Source organism: Anguilla rostrata, chromosome 8 (genome assembly GCF_018555375.3).
Source record: "Anguilla rostrata isolate EN2019 chromosome 8, ASM1855537v3, whole genome shotgun sequence".
In the NCBI taxonomy this organism is placed as follows: Eukaryota; Metazoa; Chordata; class Actinopteri; order Anguilliformes; family Anguillidae; genus Anguilla; species Anguilla rostrata.
The window spans coordinates 13,865,339-13,878,837 of record NC_057940.1 but is presented as its reverse complement, the minus strand read 5'-3'; the positions used below and the strand labels follow the sequence as shown (position 1 = coordinate 13,878,837).

The 13,499-nt window shown below is 42.4% G+C and overlaps 1 protein-coding gene across 7 annotated transcripts in view; it reads left to right on the top strand.

The window, feature by feature from the left end:
- Positions 1-13,499, top strand: part of LOC135260872 (laminin subunit alpha-3-like) — an 85,616-nt gene that overhangs the window by 13,377 nt on the left and 58,740 nt on the right. For all 7 annotated transcript variants that reach the window (XM_064346532.1, XM_064346530.1, XM_064346529.1 and 4 more), the window contains exons 3-9: positions 1,578-1,695; positions 5,833-5,951; positions 6,045-6,215; positions 8,049-8,146; positions 9,063-9,178; positions 11,373-11,491; positions 12,504-12,594. In XM_064346532.1, the coding sequence (XP_064202602.1) occupies positions 1,578-1,695; positions 5,833-5,951; positions 6,045-6,215; positions 8,049-8,146; positions 9,063-9,178; positions 11,373-11,491; positions 12,504-12,594 (832 nt within the window). The remainder of the gene's footprint in view (positions 1-1,577; positions 1,696-5,832; positions 5,952-6,044; positions 6,216-8,048; positions 8,147-9,062; positions 9,179-11,372; positions 11,492-12,503; positions 12,595-13,499) is intronic.

Sequence of the window (13,499 nt, the reverse complement as noted above, 5' to 3'; positions counted from 1 at the left end):
CGCCCTTATAGTCTTCTGTGCTAAGTAAACGTGAGTGCTTTGACCAAACCCAGATTTTGCCAGTGTGATCTATGCTGCTGAACACAAGATATAAACAAATCGCCAGAGTGCAATATAAATAAACAAGATGTGTATTTAGCTCAGTGCAGTCAGCTTGAACTCGTTCAACATTACATCATTAGTACTGGAAGTAGGCAGAGGTCTTAATGTATGCCATTTTCAGTGATGCTGAACCAATGCCAACTGGCAGTTAACATAAAATAGTAACTCTCCAAATCCTGTGGTGATATGGCATGAGCATTACGTGAGTATATTGGTGCATAGAAGTGCATTTGTGCGTATATATTTTTTGCACCATCTTCAGCGATATTAATCTCCGAAAAACAATCAAACAGCATTAACTGGAGCCGCAGTTTGAGCTGAAGCTTTCTGTCCGTGTAATCAAAACGTGGAACGCTGCTCTTGTCCCTTGATTACATTTAGTCGTTGAACCGCAGCTCGAGAAAAAAGAAACGGCTTTTTTTGGAGTGGGGCCCGGATGCCCTCGGAAAGTGAAAGAATGAGGGGGAATGCATTGGCGTGTTTTGGCACCCGACGCCGTGCTTCCTGATGGCTGGAGATACGGTTTGTGTTAGGAGCTCGCCGCGTACTTCACACAACTACACAGCTGACCTCGGAGATAATATCCTCACCTTGTCAGGAGATCGAACTGCACCGGGACTGAACTGTCATTTCAGCGCGGTCGCATCTCACTGTAAGAAAGGATATGGGTCTCATGGAATACGTGGAGATGCTGGCTTCGTTTCTTTCTGTGCTACATTCAGTCCCAGTGTGCACCGTTCATTTTGAACAGAGGAACTCCCTTTGGTCCGAAGCAGCGAGCTGTTTTTTTCCATTTAGCCTGGCTCCTGTTTTCTTAGTAAGGAAGAGAAGCATTGTTAAAACTGACGGCCGAGATCAGGGCCCTGCATTGTGGCATCTGATTACGGCGCTGTGCTACAGGAAACTGCCATCCTGGGGTTGAATGGGGCAGAGGAAGGAGAGAGAGAGAGAAAAAAAAGCAGAACCCATTAGAAATGCATTTGTTTGTGTCAGTGATTTCTTTTCAGGGGCTCACAAAAGCCTGCTGAAGGGACACACGGTGGGCCGGGGGTGCCTTGAATGACTGCGCCTGTGTCTCCGGGAAGGTGCGGCGTTGGCTCCACCCACGCCCTTCTCAGTGGAGAGCCCTGTCAGTGAGGCCTCCCAGCAGAGCTTACAGGGCCCTGCGAGTTGAGCTTGACACTCCGCTGTTTATGTGACATAGTCCATCGCGTCAGCGCTGCTTTCTCTCGATTGACCTTTCAAACCGAAAATATGAAATAAGAATGAATGGCACAGCCCCCACACTCTTGCCTGGTGAACGTTATGAATACTACGTTTTGTTTGTTTGGCTTATTGGTAAAGGTCTTCACCTGAGCCTTTACCAAACCTTGTCAGTCACTTTATTTTATAGGCTGCTGTATACTGCAAAAAAATGTAAATGCATGTCCCTGATACTTTAGGCTGAAAAGACTGCTCTTCTCTGTCTTTTGTAGCTTTTTCATGTGGCCTACGTCCTCATTAAGTTTGCCAACTCCCCCCGCCCTGACCTCTGGGTTCTGGAGCGATCAGTTGACAATGGCAGGACCTATGTCCCCTGGCAGTACTTTGCACGTAAGTACAAATATCTTTGTTCTCCTTTCTCCTTCCTAATCATTGTGGTTTTAATTTTGATGTTTACGGAAGCCTTGGCAATAAAATTAAGTAGAGTTAAGTGGCTCTCATGTACACTTTTAATGAGCTTGAGGCATTTAACAACCTGCCTGTGCATTATTGTTTAAGAAGTTTCTATTTTATTGAGGTTCTTGACATTTAGGTGTTTTATGAAGTGCCGGTACTCAGAAGCAAGAACACGGGCATGGCATGTATGGATTGTAATTGTGTGCACTGTGTTACTCTTGTAATTATATATATATTTTAATCATATTGTTATGCAGTGGATCATTTTAATGGTCCAGATTACATGATATATTTCTAAATTACAGTGATATTGGACTATAATAATGCATTATTATTCATATTTTCTATCCTAACTGTACGGCGTAGTGCTCAGTCAAAAGCCCTGATGAATGAAGGAGCTGAGAAGACATATATCATGATAAAAAGACCAGATTGTTTTTATTAGCATTTTGATCTGTAGTTAGGTGGAATTAGCAAGAAGACAGTAGGCTATATGATGCTGTAAAATATGAACTGGTTAATCTGGCTGTTCTCCTTAAAGATGAACTTTTGGCATGGATGTAAGGCTAGGGTCTGGTGTGCAGCCCCGGTATATTTTCTTCTGGAATGCATAGCAGTGATGTGCTGCCACAAGGCTTTGCTTTGAAGTCCACTACTTTAAAGCCTAAACTACCAAACATCATTGTCACACACCAGGGTGACACCCCGAGGAGAGAGATGTGGCAGTTTCGGGTGTCCATCGATGGTTGCTGCATGGAGAGAGAGAGTGCACCAACTCCAACACAAAAAAGAATAAATAAAAACCTTCACCCTTCCCCCTCGCGGGTTTTGGGCAAAAAATATAAACTAAAACAACAAAGACAAAAGAAAGCAAAACTGAGTGGTAGCTTTTCAGCTCTGTGCTCCTAGCTGGTCAGCTTTTCAGTTGACCAAAAAACATTCAATAAAGACTCGCTCTTTGTGTGCTCCCAGTCTCGGCCCTGAACTGTGGAGAGGAACACACCTTTAATACTCCTGGGCTGATTAATTAACGCAGCCCAGGTGTGTGTACTCGGTCCACCAGTTGGTGTTGCCGAGACCAATTTGCCTTCCCACCTGACCGAACGCTGCGATCATAAAGTCAAGGGTTGCTTTGATGAAAAGCTATAGTTTTTTGATAAAGTGCCTAAAATTGTGATTTGACATTGGACAGTTTTTTGTTGAATTCCCTTCTGCATTTTTTGTTGAATGCTTTGCTGCATTAGGAGCTGGAAGATAAATTGCCAAGCGTTCTCTCAGGTGTATGTGTGTCAGAGGTGTTGTGTATGAATAATATTGGCGCAATCTCTCTCTATCTCTCTCTCTCATTCTCTCTCTCTCTATCTCTGTGCGTGCACATTTTTACATGAGTGGGCGCACGTGTTTGCATGCGTATTGGAATTTGCAAGCTTGCAGAAAGTATGTCTGTGTGTACTTGAGTTTGAATGATGCCCAGCATGCTGTTTCACAGTTTCATGATGCCCAGCTTGCTGTTTCACAGTTTCATGATGAGTGACAGCAGTTCAGAGTCACTTCAGGTGAGGGGAGGTGGGTTGGCGGGCCACCTGAACCCCAGTGGTGGTGCAGTTAGCAGACTCAGCTGCGACTGGGCACATTCTGTTCTGCCTGCTTGGTGTATTTCTTCATTTCTGTACATCCTTTTTCTCTTCCATTGGTGGCTTCCAGAGTTTTTTATGTGCGCTTTTCTTCTTGTTCCGAGATGTGCCAAACAATCAGATGAATTCCTCTGTTCTTTATTGCTTGTCCAATTGCAGTGCCTGCCTAACTTTGGATTTTCACCTAAAAAACATGTAACCAGTGTCTCATATATCTGCAGGTGCTAGCATGCTTGGGAGGCCTGCCAAATGTGTGTGTGTGTGTGTGTGCGTGTGTATGTTGGCCGGGTGGAGGCTTGGGTGTGCTCAATCAGTCACCTTTATGAGTGTTTTAAATGACTGCTTAATCAGTTCTGTCAGATGATGTTCAAACAGAAATGGGGGGCAGCCTAGGGGAGCAAGGTTCTTCTTGAAAGAACATCGCTTATCACGCTAAAAGCAGAGCAAATAACATCTGAATGATTCACTAATGGAAAGGTCAGGGAGTGCACCACCTGTGTGCATGGGAAGAGTACTCACTGCTTCAATGGAACCAGTCTGCATTCGACTGTTTGGCCAATACTGTAAGCAAAATCACCCCAGTGCCCACCAATTTCAATATTCTAGGCCAAGGAACAAGCGATAGAATAGATTGCGTGCATTTGTGGTAGCTAGCTAGTATGTTTAGTCCCAGAATTATTTTTGGAAATGAATTGCAGAAGGAGGACCGTTCAAGATGATTGTCATGCAGATTGGCTGCACACTCAGAAGTCCTGTGAAAGCTGAAGAAAACAATGCTGTAAATTAAAGACAGAACTAAGATTTTTTAAAAAATTTAAATGGTCTTGAATTAATTTGATTGAAATGACATTATGCACAGGAAGAGCTTGAAGCTCTGCTGGCTTGGGTGCCACAGTAGTGCAGTGGATAGCACTGTCACGTCTTGGGTTTGAATCCCAGCAAAGGCCTTCCTGTGTGGAGTTTGCAAGTCTTCTGGGGACTCGCAAATTAGGCTAATTGGCAGGGGTTTTAACAGGGTGTTGCTGTGAAAGAACATGCATGCTTAGTCAACCTATCCTGTATAAATAATGGTAAATAAAAATAACATCTATAGCTTATGGTGATTGTCCAAAAATGTAGTACCAAAATCTTTCTTCTGAAATGCGTCACGTTATCCCAACATCCGGTGGAGGGATAGTCTCTTATTGAACCTTTAAAATGTCTTATCTATGAACGGTCTGAAGAACATTTCACGGGTCCACCCTGTGACACATTGAGTCATTATTTGGAAGGTCTTTCACTCTCCACCTTGAATACAAGCAGTTTCCTGCTCGCTCTTCTTTTAACTCCTCAGTTATGCCTATGAACAAATAAGCCAGAAATCCAGATTTGGCAATCCAGAAGAATCCAGAAATGGGTTTGTCAGTACAGATGCATGACAGGGCAACCAAATCACTCACAAATGAGGTGTACAAGCCATTGGTTTCTTTTGAGCTTGAAAAATGTGTTTTTCAAGGTTATCTTGGATACCTATTTTGCAAATCTTTTTCATGGCTAAAATTATGTTTTGTGAAATGAAAAAATGCTATCATGTACAAGGTCTTTCCAGTTATTGATTGTGGGGGGAAGAGTTTTTTTAAGTTGTCCCGTTGTATTAAAATACAGACTGAATACTTTTTTACATCCTCTGTACTGGACCCAACTTAATGTCCAATCAGTAAAATATTTTTTCATGGGGGTATCATGTTCAATGTACACTTGAGAATCTGTGTCTATAGAATGGGTTGTAATAATTCAGATCAGAGAATGCCCAAAAGGCACATATTTGCTCATGTCAAAGGGCAGGAGGTCAGTTGGTGATGGATCTCAAGTGGACTGGCTATGTCCAAACAAGTTTCCCCTCAGATATTCAAGGAAAAAAAAAAAAAATTCTGTGTTACCAGCTTTACTTCTTTTCACTGCCATCCACTTGCTGAGCTGCACTGTCACTGTGTTGGAGGAGTGCACTTAATTCATGGTCGGTGCAGGTAGACTACAGTACCCTGATCAACCAGTGGAATGCTCATGTGCAGTGGGAGAGTGGTAGCCCTGCCAAATCAAATTCTCTCTACCTGGGTGGCTCCACTGGGAATTAAACACAGCTCTTAATGGTTTCTGGCCACAACAGTTTTCGGCATGGTCAGGATCTGATGCCTGTACTGAAGCAAGGCATGTCATTCAACAGAAAAAATGTTTTTTTGGAATTTCATTTTCAGAGCAGTAACATTGTAAATGCAATGGCGTTTGTGACTATTCTTAGCATTTATACTTCTGTGTATTGATGTTAAAGTGAAACCAATGTGTGACGTTAGTAATGCGCTGATTTTCTAAATGGCTGCGCTAGCAATGGGGAATTGAAAACAAATTGAAAAAAATTACATGACATGACATTTATGCATTCTTGGTTTGGTATTATCAGATTTGAAAAGGGACTGCCTTGAGTTCTTCGGTAAGCAGCCAAATGCACGCATTTCCCGAGATGATGACCAGATCTGCACTACAGAATACTCTCGGATCGTACCCCTGGAGAATGGTGAGGTGAGAAGATCTTGTTTTTTATACGGGGATGTGAAGTTTGCATTGGGTTTGATTGGCAGTGGCGAGTGAGCCTGTGCTATGCTGTTTCTCCAGATTGTGGTGTCACTTGTGAATGGTCGTCCTGGAGCGAGGAACTTCACCTATTCTCCGGTGCTGAGGGACTTCACCAAGGCAACCAACATACGCTTGCGCTTCCTTCGTACCAGCACCCTACTGGGCCACCTCATCTCCAAAGCCCAGCGTGACCCGACTGTTACCCGCAGAGTGAGTCTTAATTGGAGACCCATGTCTCTAATTTAATTTGACTTGAAGATTACTGCATGATGAATCAATTACCATACAGTACAACTGGGGATTGGTGGGTGAAATCTTGAGGTCCCTGCAGTGGGTAGGGAAATCATGTGCTGTCCATCAATTCATTAATTTGACCCTATAAGGGTTTAGCTGTGGAGATAAAAGCTTGATTAGATCATCCTTTTTGGTGAATGATATTGTTTAGCAGCTGCATACATTTAGACTTACGGATAATGTATTTATACAGGATGATGCCTTAAGCATGTATGTGCCATGCAGTGAAGGTTTACATGATGTGTCTGGTATGTTCAACTAATCATCCTCCCTGGGGTTCATGCTTCTTAATATTTAAAAATTAATTTTAAGCTTCAATAAAGTTTAAGATGGGAAATGATCATTTTTGTTTACAGGTCTTTCAGAGCGCTGTGCCAAGTGCTTGATTAAGACTTTAATTTGGCCTACAGCTTGTTCTGCGATAGGCTAATGTACCCGGTCTCATACAGCATCTACCGGCTTTTCAGAATCTACATTTGCTGAAGGAGCAAATTTGATTTTCTTTTCCATTCTTGACTCTTTGTAGTCAAATCACACTTTATTAGAAGTGTGCATGTAAGGATGGCAGGTTTGCTGACGCTCAGCTTATCGCATGAGTTCTCTGTTTCCCTGACACGCTCCTGTTAAAGGCTGTTCTTCGTGACTCGTGTCCCAGGATTGGTTTACCCTCGTATGACTCATTCCCCAGTAAGTCGACACCCTTGCTGTGTAATCTCTTTCGACGACCTTGTGGGAAATCCAGCAATCAGTCCATCAGTGCGGATCTCCTGGAGCTTGTGACTTCACAGAAAAAGCACTGTGTGGGATCTCAGGGGAGTACTGAAATCCACCCCTGCCAGAGAAGCATGGAGAAAGAGCCATTAGCCAAGGTCTTAACCAGCTTGCACTTTGGTCGCTGATGACATTTGAATGGTTTTCCCAAGCCATTATTGGCCAGTGTCGGTCATAGAGAGAAAGCGGAGGCTTACGCAGTGCTGGTCATAGAGAAAAAGAGGAGCATTACCCATAGTGGTCCCAGAGAAAAAGAAGAGGATTACCCAGTAGTGCTCATAGAGAAAAAGCTCCTGCACCCTTTTGATTAGTGGGGGTTAACAAGCCTTAATCTGCAATTCTAAATGGGACCAAACTAAATGGGCTATTGTACTTGTGTGTTGTCCCTCTGTTTGCTGACACTACACTCCTCTCTCCTGGGCTTCTTCCTTGTAAATTCCTCAGTGTCAGGCTGGGTGCCAAGGTAGCTATCCTGCCAAGCCTGCCAGGAAGGTCAGTCACGTTAATGGGTTCAGGGAATGCGGAAGGAGCCCCAGATAGCGCCAAGCAGAGTTGGTGATAAACTGGCATCCCTACCCACTGCCCTGTCAGAAAAGTGGACATATGTCAACATGCGGTGATACGTAACGTACAAAATGGAACCGATTGATATTTCGATACGTTTATAAGAGCATTCCGAATATTAATAGTAATGCCTTGGGAATGTATGTCGTCTCTTGGATGAGAAGGTAAACCAAGATCCTGACTTACTGATTAAGACCCTATAGCGCTTATTGAAAGAGCTGGGGTGTAAGCAGTGATGCCGAACTGTCTTTTCAATCTGGCCAGCAAGTCATACAATAAACCCATTGCATTTTCTACCCTCTTTAATGTCTCATGTAAAATGAGTCCTCAGTTGGTCTGAGTGGTTACATAATAAAAATAACAATAATAATAATAATAACAATAATAATAAAATCCTTCTCCTTTCTTTGTTAGTATTACTACAGTATCAAAGACATCAGTGTCGGGGGCCGCTGTGTCTGTCATGGCCATGCACTGGTGTGTGGAGCACGCGATCCCAACAACTCCAGCAGGTGTGTACATTTCAGTCTGCTGAAAGCTATCAGAAGATTAGCCTCATTTAGCAGCTTGTAGAAACTTAGATTTGTTTCTAAATATAAATATGCATATTTTCATATTTAGAATGCTGATATATACAGACATATTTAGAAATAATTTTCTAATCTTCTGACAACAGTTGAAGTTCCTCAGGCTAGAAGTTGTTCATTAAAAAAGAGTGAAAGAAAAGGAATGTATAATTTTACTGTTATTTATATCCTGACATGTTATCTCCTGTTTTCTTTTGCATTTAATTTACTCCCCAGTTTCCCCTGTCCATTATAGTTGATTGATTGTGGTATGAAATTGGTGGCAACCATAGATTATTGTTCCTTAAAAAATCAAAAGAAAATGACAGACGTTTATCAGCTAGGTATCTAGGTGATTAAATGGATGTTATCGTATAATGTCATGTATTACGTGAGAGCTTGGCAGCTAAAAATGAAAATGCCAAAGAAAGCCAGACGATAGCATAGCTGAACTTGAGATGCTTCTGATAACTGCGTTATGAAGAGAGGAAATTACAACATATGTTTTCTTTTTAGGAAGCTTCCTTTGTAATTGCCGCAGTGTTGTTTTTGAAAGTGTAATTAGTTATGTGTATGATATACAATACTGGTAAGATAGCAAGGCTCATGAGTTGTGTCATCTTTGAATGGAAAGTCCTTGTTTTTTTGGTAGCATTTATGTATAATGTCACAAAACGGGAAAATAGACACCAGAGGGCACATAGTTCAGACAGAGCAGAAAGGAAGTTCTTACAATATTACATTCATGGCTTAGAAGTTTATTTATGTGTCTGCACTGGATGTATCTGCTATACCAACAGATTTGCAGACGTTTTTTAGGCTCTTGTTGGATTAAGAATGTTTATTTAAAATACATTTGCAGCCTTCAGTGCGAGTGTCTGCACAACACCTGTGGGGAGTCATGTGGCCGCTGTTGCCCAGGGTTCAATCAGAAGCCCTGGCGGGCGGCGACAGCAGACAGTGCCAACGAGTGCCACCGTAAGTGCCCAAGCTGGCGATACCCCCAGAGTACCCCACCCGCTGCCGTTAGTGTATCTGTGCCATGTTAATGTCTTAGCTTGCTATAAACAAAGACCCAGTGTGGGTCAAACATTGATTTATTATTTTATATACAGAGTAAACTTTTATAAGTCAGTCCTGCTGACATCATTCACAATAAAACTTCCAGAGTTAAAAGTTATAAGAGTATACAAGCCCAAAATGGAGTAGGTCATTCCTGATGAGAGCATTTGCTAAATGCCTACAGTAGATGTAATGTAAATGTAAATTAAACATATACAATAGTAATAACAATAATATGTAATCTTCAACACTGCATATTTTACTTTTACTGTTTCTGATCTGTGTATGATCATCATTTTTAACTGTACACTTTTCCCTGGGTTACTTATTTAAAAAGAACTACTTGTGAACTATGTTGAGAACTACTCTTGATGCATCCCTAACTACTGTGTGCCAAATAGCTGTCTGGAGGCAGCGAATAATTAAGAGCAGTCTGTTGCTACTGTAATACTATAGCAATGCAGTGAGTCAGGATTGTGCCAGCTGGTTTTTTAATGATTCTGGACTGGTGATAGGACCCTGCTCTTTTGGCTATACTGTGAAACATTGATACCCGCCACAACAGATATGAACATTGCATTCACTCACGTACTGTAATAAAAGTACGCCCTATTGTCATTCAGCAACCCAGGATGCTGAAAAACTTTTGTCATGGCAGAAACATTTTGTGACTAAAGTTAAATTTATCGCCCAATTAATCCCTTGGGGATTTGAACACGCTCGCCGGACCCTGGTCAAGCAATATGTTGGCATGTGAATTTTTTTTTCATAAACAGTCATTTTCAACAAGAAATTTGTCCAATTCCATCTGGATAAATTTGTGTAGATTATAAGTTATAAAACTTCACGTCTATCATTATTCACGGGGAGTCTGAAATCTTTTCTTTATACTTTTGTATTTTGCAAAACAACCTCACTTTAGAGGGCCATCCAGACTTGTTTTAGCATGTTTAATTTCCAAATAATTCATTTCAACCATATTTGCATGCCTGACTGCATTTCAAAGTTCTCCCCATCACAGTAAAGTCATGAGCTTGGGGGATTGCAGAGAAGTATATCTCTCCTCTGAAGAGCATGGCACCAGCTGCCATTTTGCACTCCACAGTCCACCAACTGAGCTGTGACTGCAGGTGCCTGATTGAATTGGCCTGGCAAGTTGAGACATGGACGGCCTCATTCATTGGATGACACTGTGGCCAATCATTTTCCAGCCTGAAGGATCGTTGGTGCTATCATGGTTTCATTTAATCTGAGACTGCCATGCCACTGCTTAAGAGCCATCTTGACAGCCACGAGGGCTGCAGCTATGCGTTCTCATGCCCAGGACAATATATATTGGGAGTCCCCCCACAGTATATTTTGTAACAAATTAAAAATAGATCCTGTATCCTGGGCCTCCCTTGGGCCCAAGCCCAGGACAAAATGTCCCAGTTAGTGGACATTATTGTGAGGTTCATATGGCTTTGTACTGAGATTAAGGTGCACACCATTCCCCTCCATAAAATCAACTCACAAGACACTTTTAAGATATTTTTTAGAAGTTAGGTAATATAGATTAAAGCCTTTTTCTTCATTTTCTATTTTTCTAAAGGCTAAAGGCTTGCCTTTTAAATGTTTTTGCAGGAAAAACAAGAAAGAGAACTCTATAAACTCTTCCTTGTCCAAGACACTATATGTTTGTTCACTATACGTTTTTAGCCTGTGGTGTTTTTGTACTCTTATGTTGCCAGAAATGACTTTCTCAGGAAACATTTTATTTTTTGTTTTCATAATATTTAAACAGATTAAGCTAAAATTATGGCAATATCATTTTTACACAATGAAAACATAAACAGTTTATCATAGTGCATTGTTTCAGAATACCACCCATTGGATAAAGCATAACAGGATATTCTCTCTATTTACCGTGATTAGTCGATCACCCTTAGTGTTTTGTCTTCTGGTGTATTATTTTAAGGTAATTCCGAAATGAGAATAAAATGGTGTCATTAGTTGGGGTGCATTTTCTTACTCTGCCTAGCAGTAGCTACATGTACTGTGTAGGGGGATTAATCTGGGTTTGTCACGGTCACGATGTGTCTGTGTTCTGCTCTCTGCGATCATCCCTCAGCCTGTATGTGCCATTCGCACGCCACCGACTGCTACTACGACCCCGAGGTGGATCGCATCGGGGCAAGTCTCAACGTTTACGGCCAATACGACGGAGGGGGAGTCTGCATCGGCTGCCAGGTATGCAGCTCTGGTTACGCTCAGGACCAGGTTCTCTGTTTCGGGGTTACGCGGCGATCGGAATTCCCCGGAGATTTGCGCCTTAATCTCGCCCTTTTCTGCTTGTCGAGATACGACGCGATTGAGAGCCACTGAAATTTTGCGCGCCTGCATTAGTCCTCCTTGGCTGCCTCCTGCGCTGCTACAAAGCTGTTCCTGTCTCTTAGCTCGTCTGGACATCCTGAAATCATTTTTGTTGTTTTATAAACATTGTTGGAAATGCATGGCATGTTAGAGACATGTGCAGACAAAATAAATTAGCCTTACCTATTTGACAGTTCATTGGATCCAACTTCATGGCTCTAGCCATATGCTTTTCCAAGGGATCAATGATCCAGTATATTGTGAAACACTTTATGAAGAATCCTGTGAAGTTATTTCCCATAAAGTAACTGTAGACAATATGCTTCCTGGGTGGTTTTTTTCAGTAAAGAAACATATTTATGCCCTGTGGTATTTTTTGTAATTCTTTCAAGATTTGCATGAAAACTTTACTGTTAAATGTAAGGCTGAAGAAAATGGAGGCGTGGTTATAGTCTCTGTTATCACTGGAAATCACCAATTAATCATGATTGGTGATTTTCTATGATAATAAAGGCTGTAGATAAAAATCTGTAAATAATCTGTCTAATTCCTCTAGTAAATGCCTTATCATGCCTTTTTGTGCACCATGGAAACAAGTCCACCCCTTGACATTTTAGAAGTGAATTTTTCCACGTTCGCTGTCCGTTCGTTTCTCTGCGCGGCTGTGTCACTAAATAAACCCCTGAACGTAGCGCGTGCAGAAACAGGCCCGCGCTGCGAGCGTCATTTGAAACGGCTCACCAGTGAGTGACGCTGCCAGAGAAACATCTGCACATGTTCAGGCACAAAATGGTGGATCTCTGAGGGGGTAAAAAAAAAAGTGAAAAGCAGGTGGGAAGGCCCTGTTCGGTGAGGGAGTGATGGTGTGACACCTCTGGCCTTCCCTCAGCACAACACGGCCGGGGTGAACTGCGAGCGATGCGCGGAGGGATTCTACAGGCCCCACGGAGCGCAGCCAGACTCGCCCTACGCGTGTGCACGTAAGCCCCTCCCCGCCCCCTCTTCTGGGCCTCTGATTGGCTCTTCTCTATTTTCTGTGGGGCAGATGGGCTTGCTGACATGAGGTAGCCTGTGTTACATGTTAGTGATCTTCTTCGTCCATAGCAGTGCCTCTCAATCCTGGTCTTAAGGACTGTTGAGTTGAATTCTTTTACTTTGCATATAGGGCACTTAAGGAAAAATGAGACATGTTGAACCATTATCTTCCCATTGTTATAATTAATATTATACATATTTATTTCCTAGAAAGGTTTTTGTTAGAGATGCGTCATCTAGATGGGTGTTTAATAATGGACACTTAGGCCTCTTTTACAATTCACTGTCACAGTGGATCGTAATGGAGATTTTCAGAATCAGAATCAGAATCAGAATCGAATTTATTGCCAAGTACATTTACACATACGAGGAATTTGCTTTGGTCAACACACCGAGGCAGCCATCTGCGGCGCCAACTTATTAGATGAGAAATGAGAGAACAGGAGGAAGGAGGAGGAAGAAAAACAGTCCTTTCAATGAAACGAGAGAGCACTCGTTTCATTGAAACGAAGAAAAACCTCAGCACATAGCAACATCATAAAAACATTACAAACATTACAAACATTACAACAAAAACTCGAAGACTTGCACATGTGGTAGGGGGTAGGGTGTCGGGGAGGGGAAGTGTCGCAGCACAGACACTGGGGGAGCGCGCAGCCGCTCAGGCGCAGCGCATCAACCCTCAGCAGACTGCACTGTAACGGGGGAGGGGGGGTGGGAGCCAAGAAGGCGTTGAGTAGGAGGTGGTGTGTTTGTTATCTTCATGTGCGTGTGTGTGTAAGTCCATGGACTTCATCTCCACCACAGTCTCAACATTGTCTCTGCCGTCTGGTACTGATGACGAGGACAC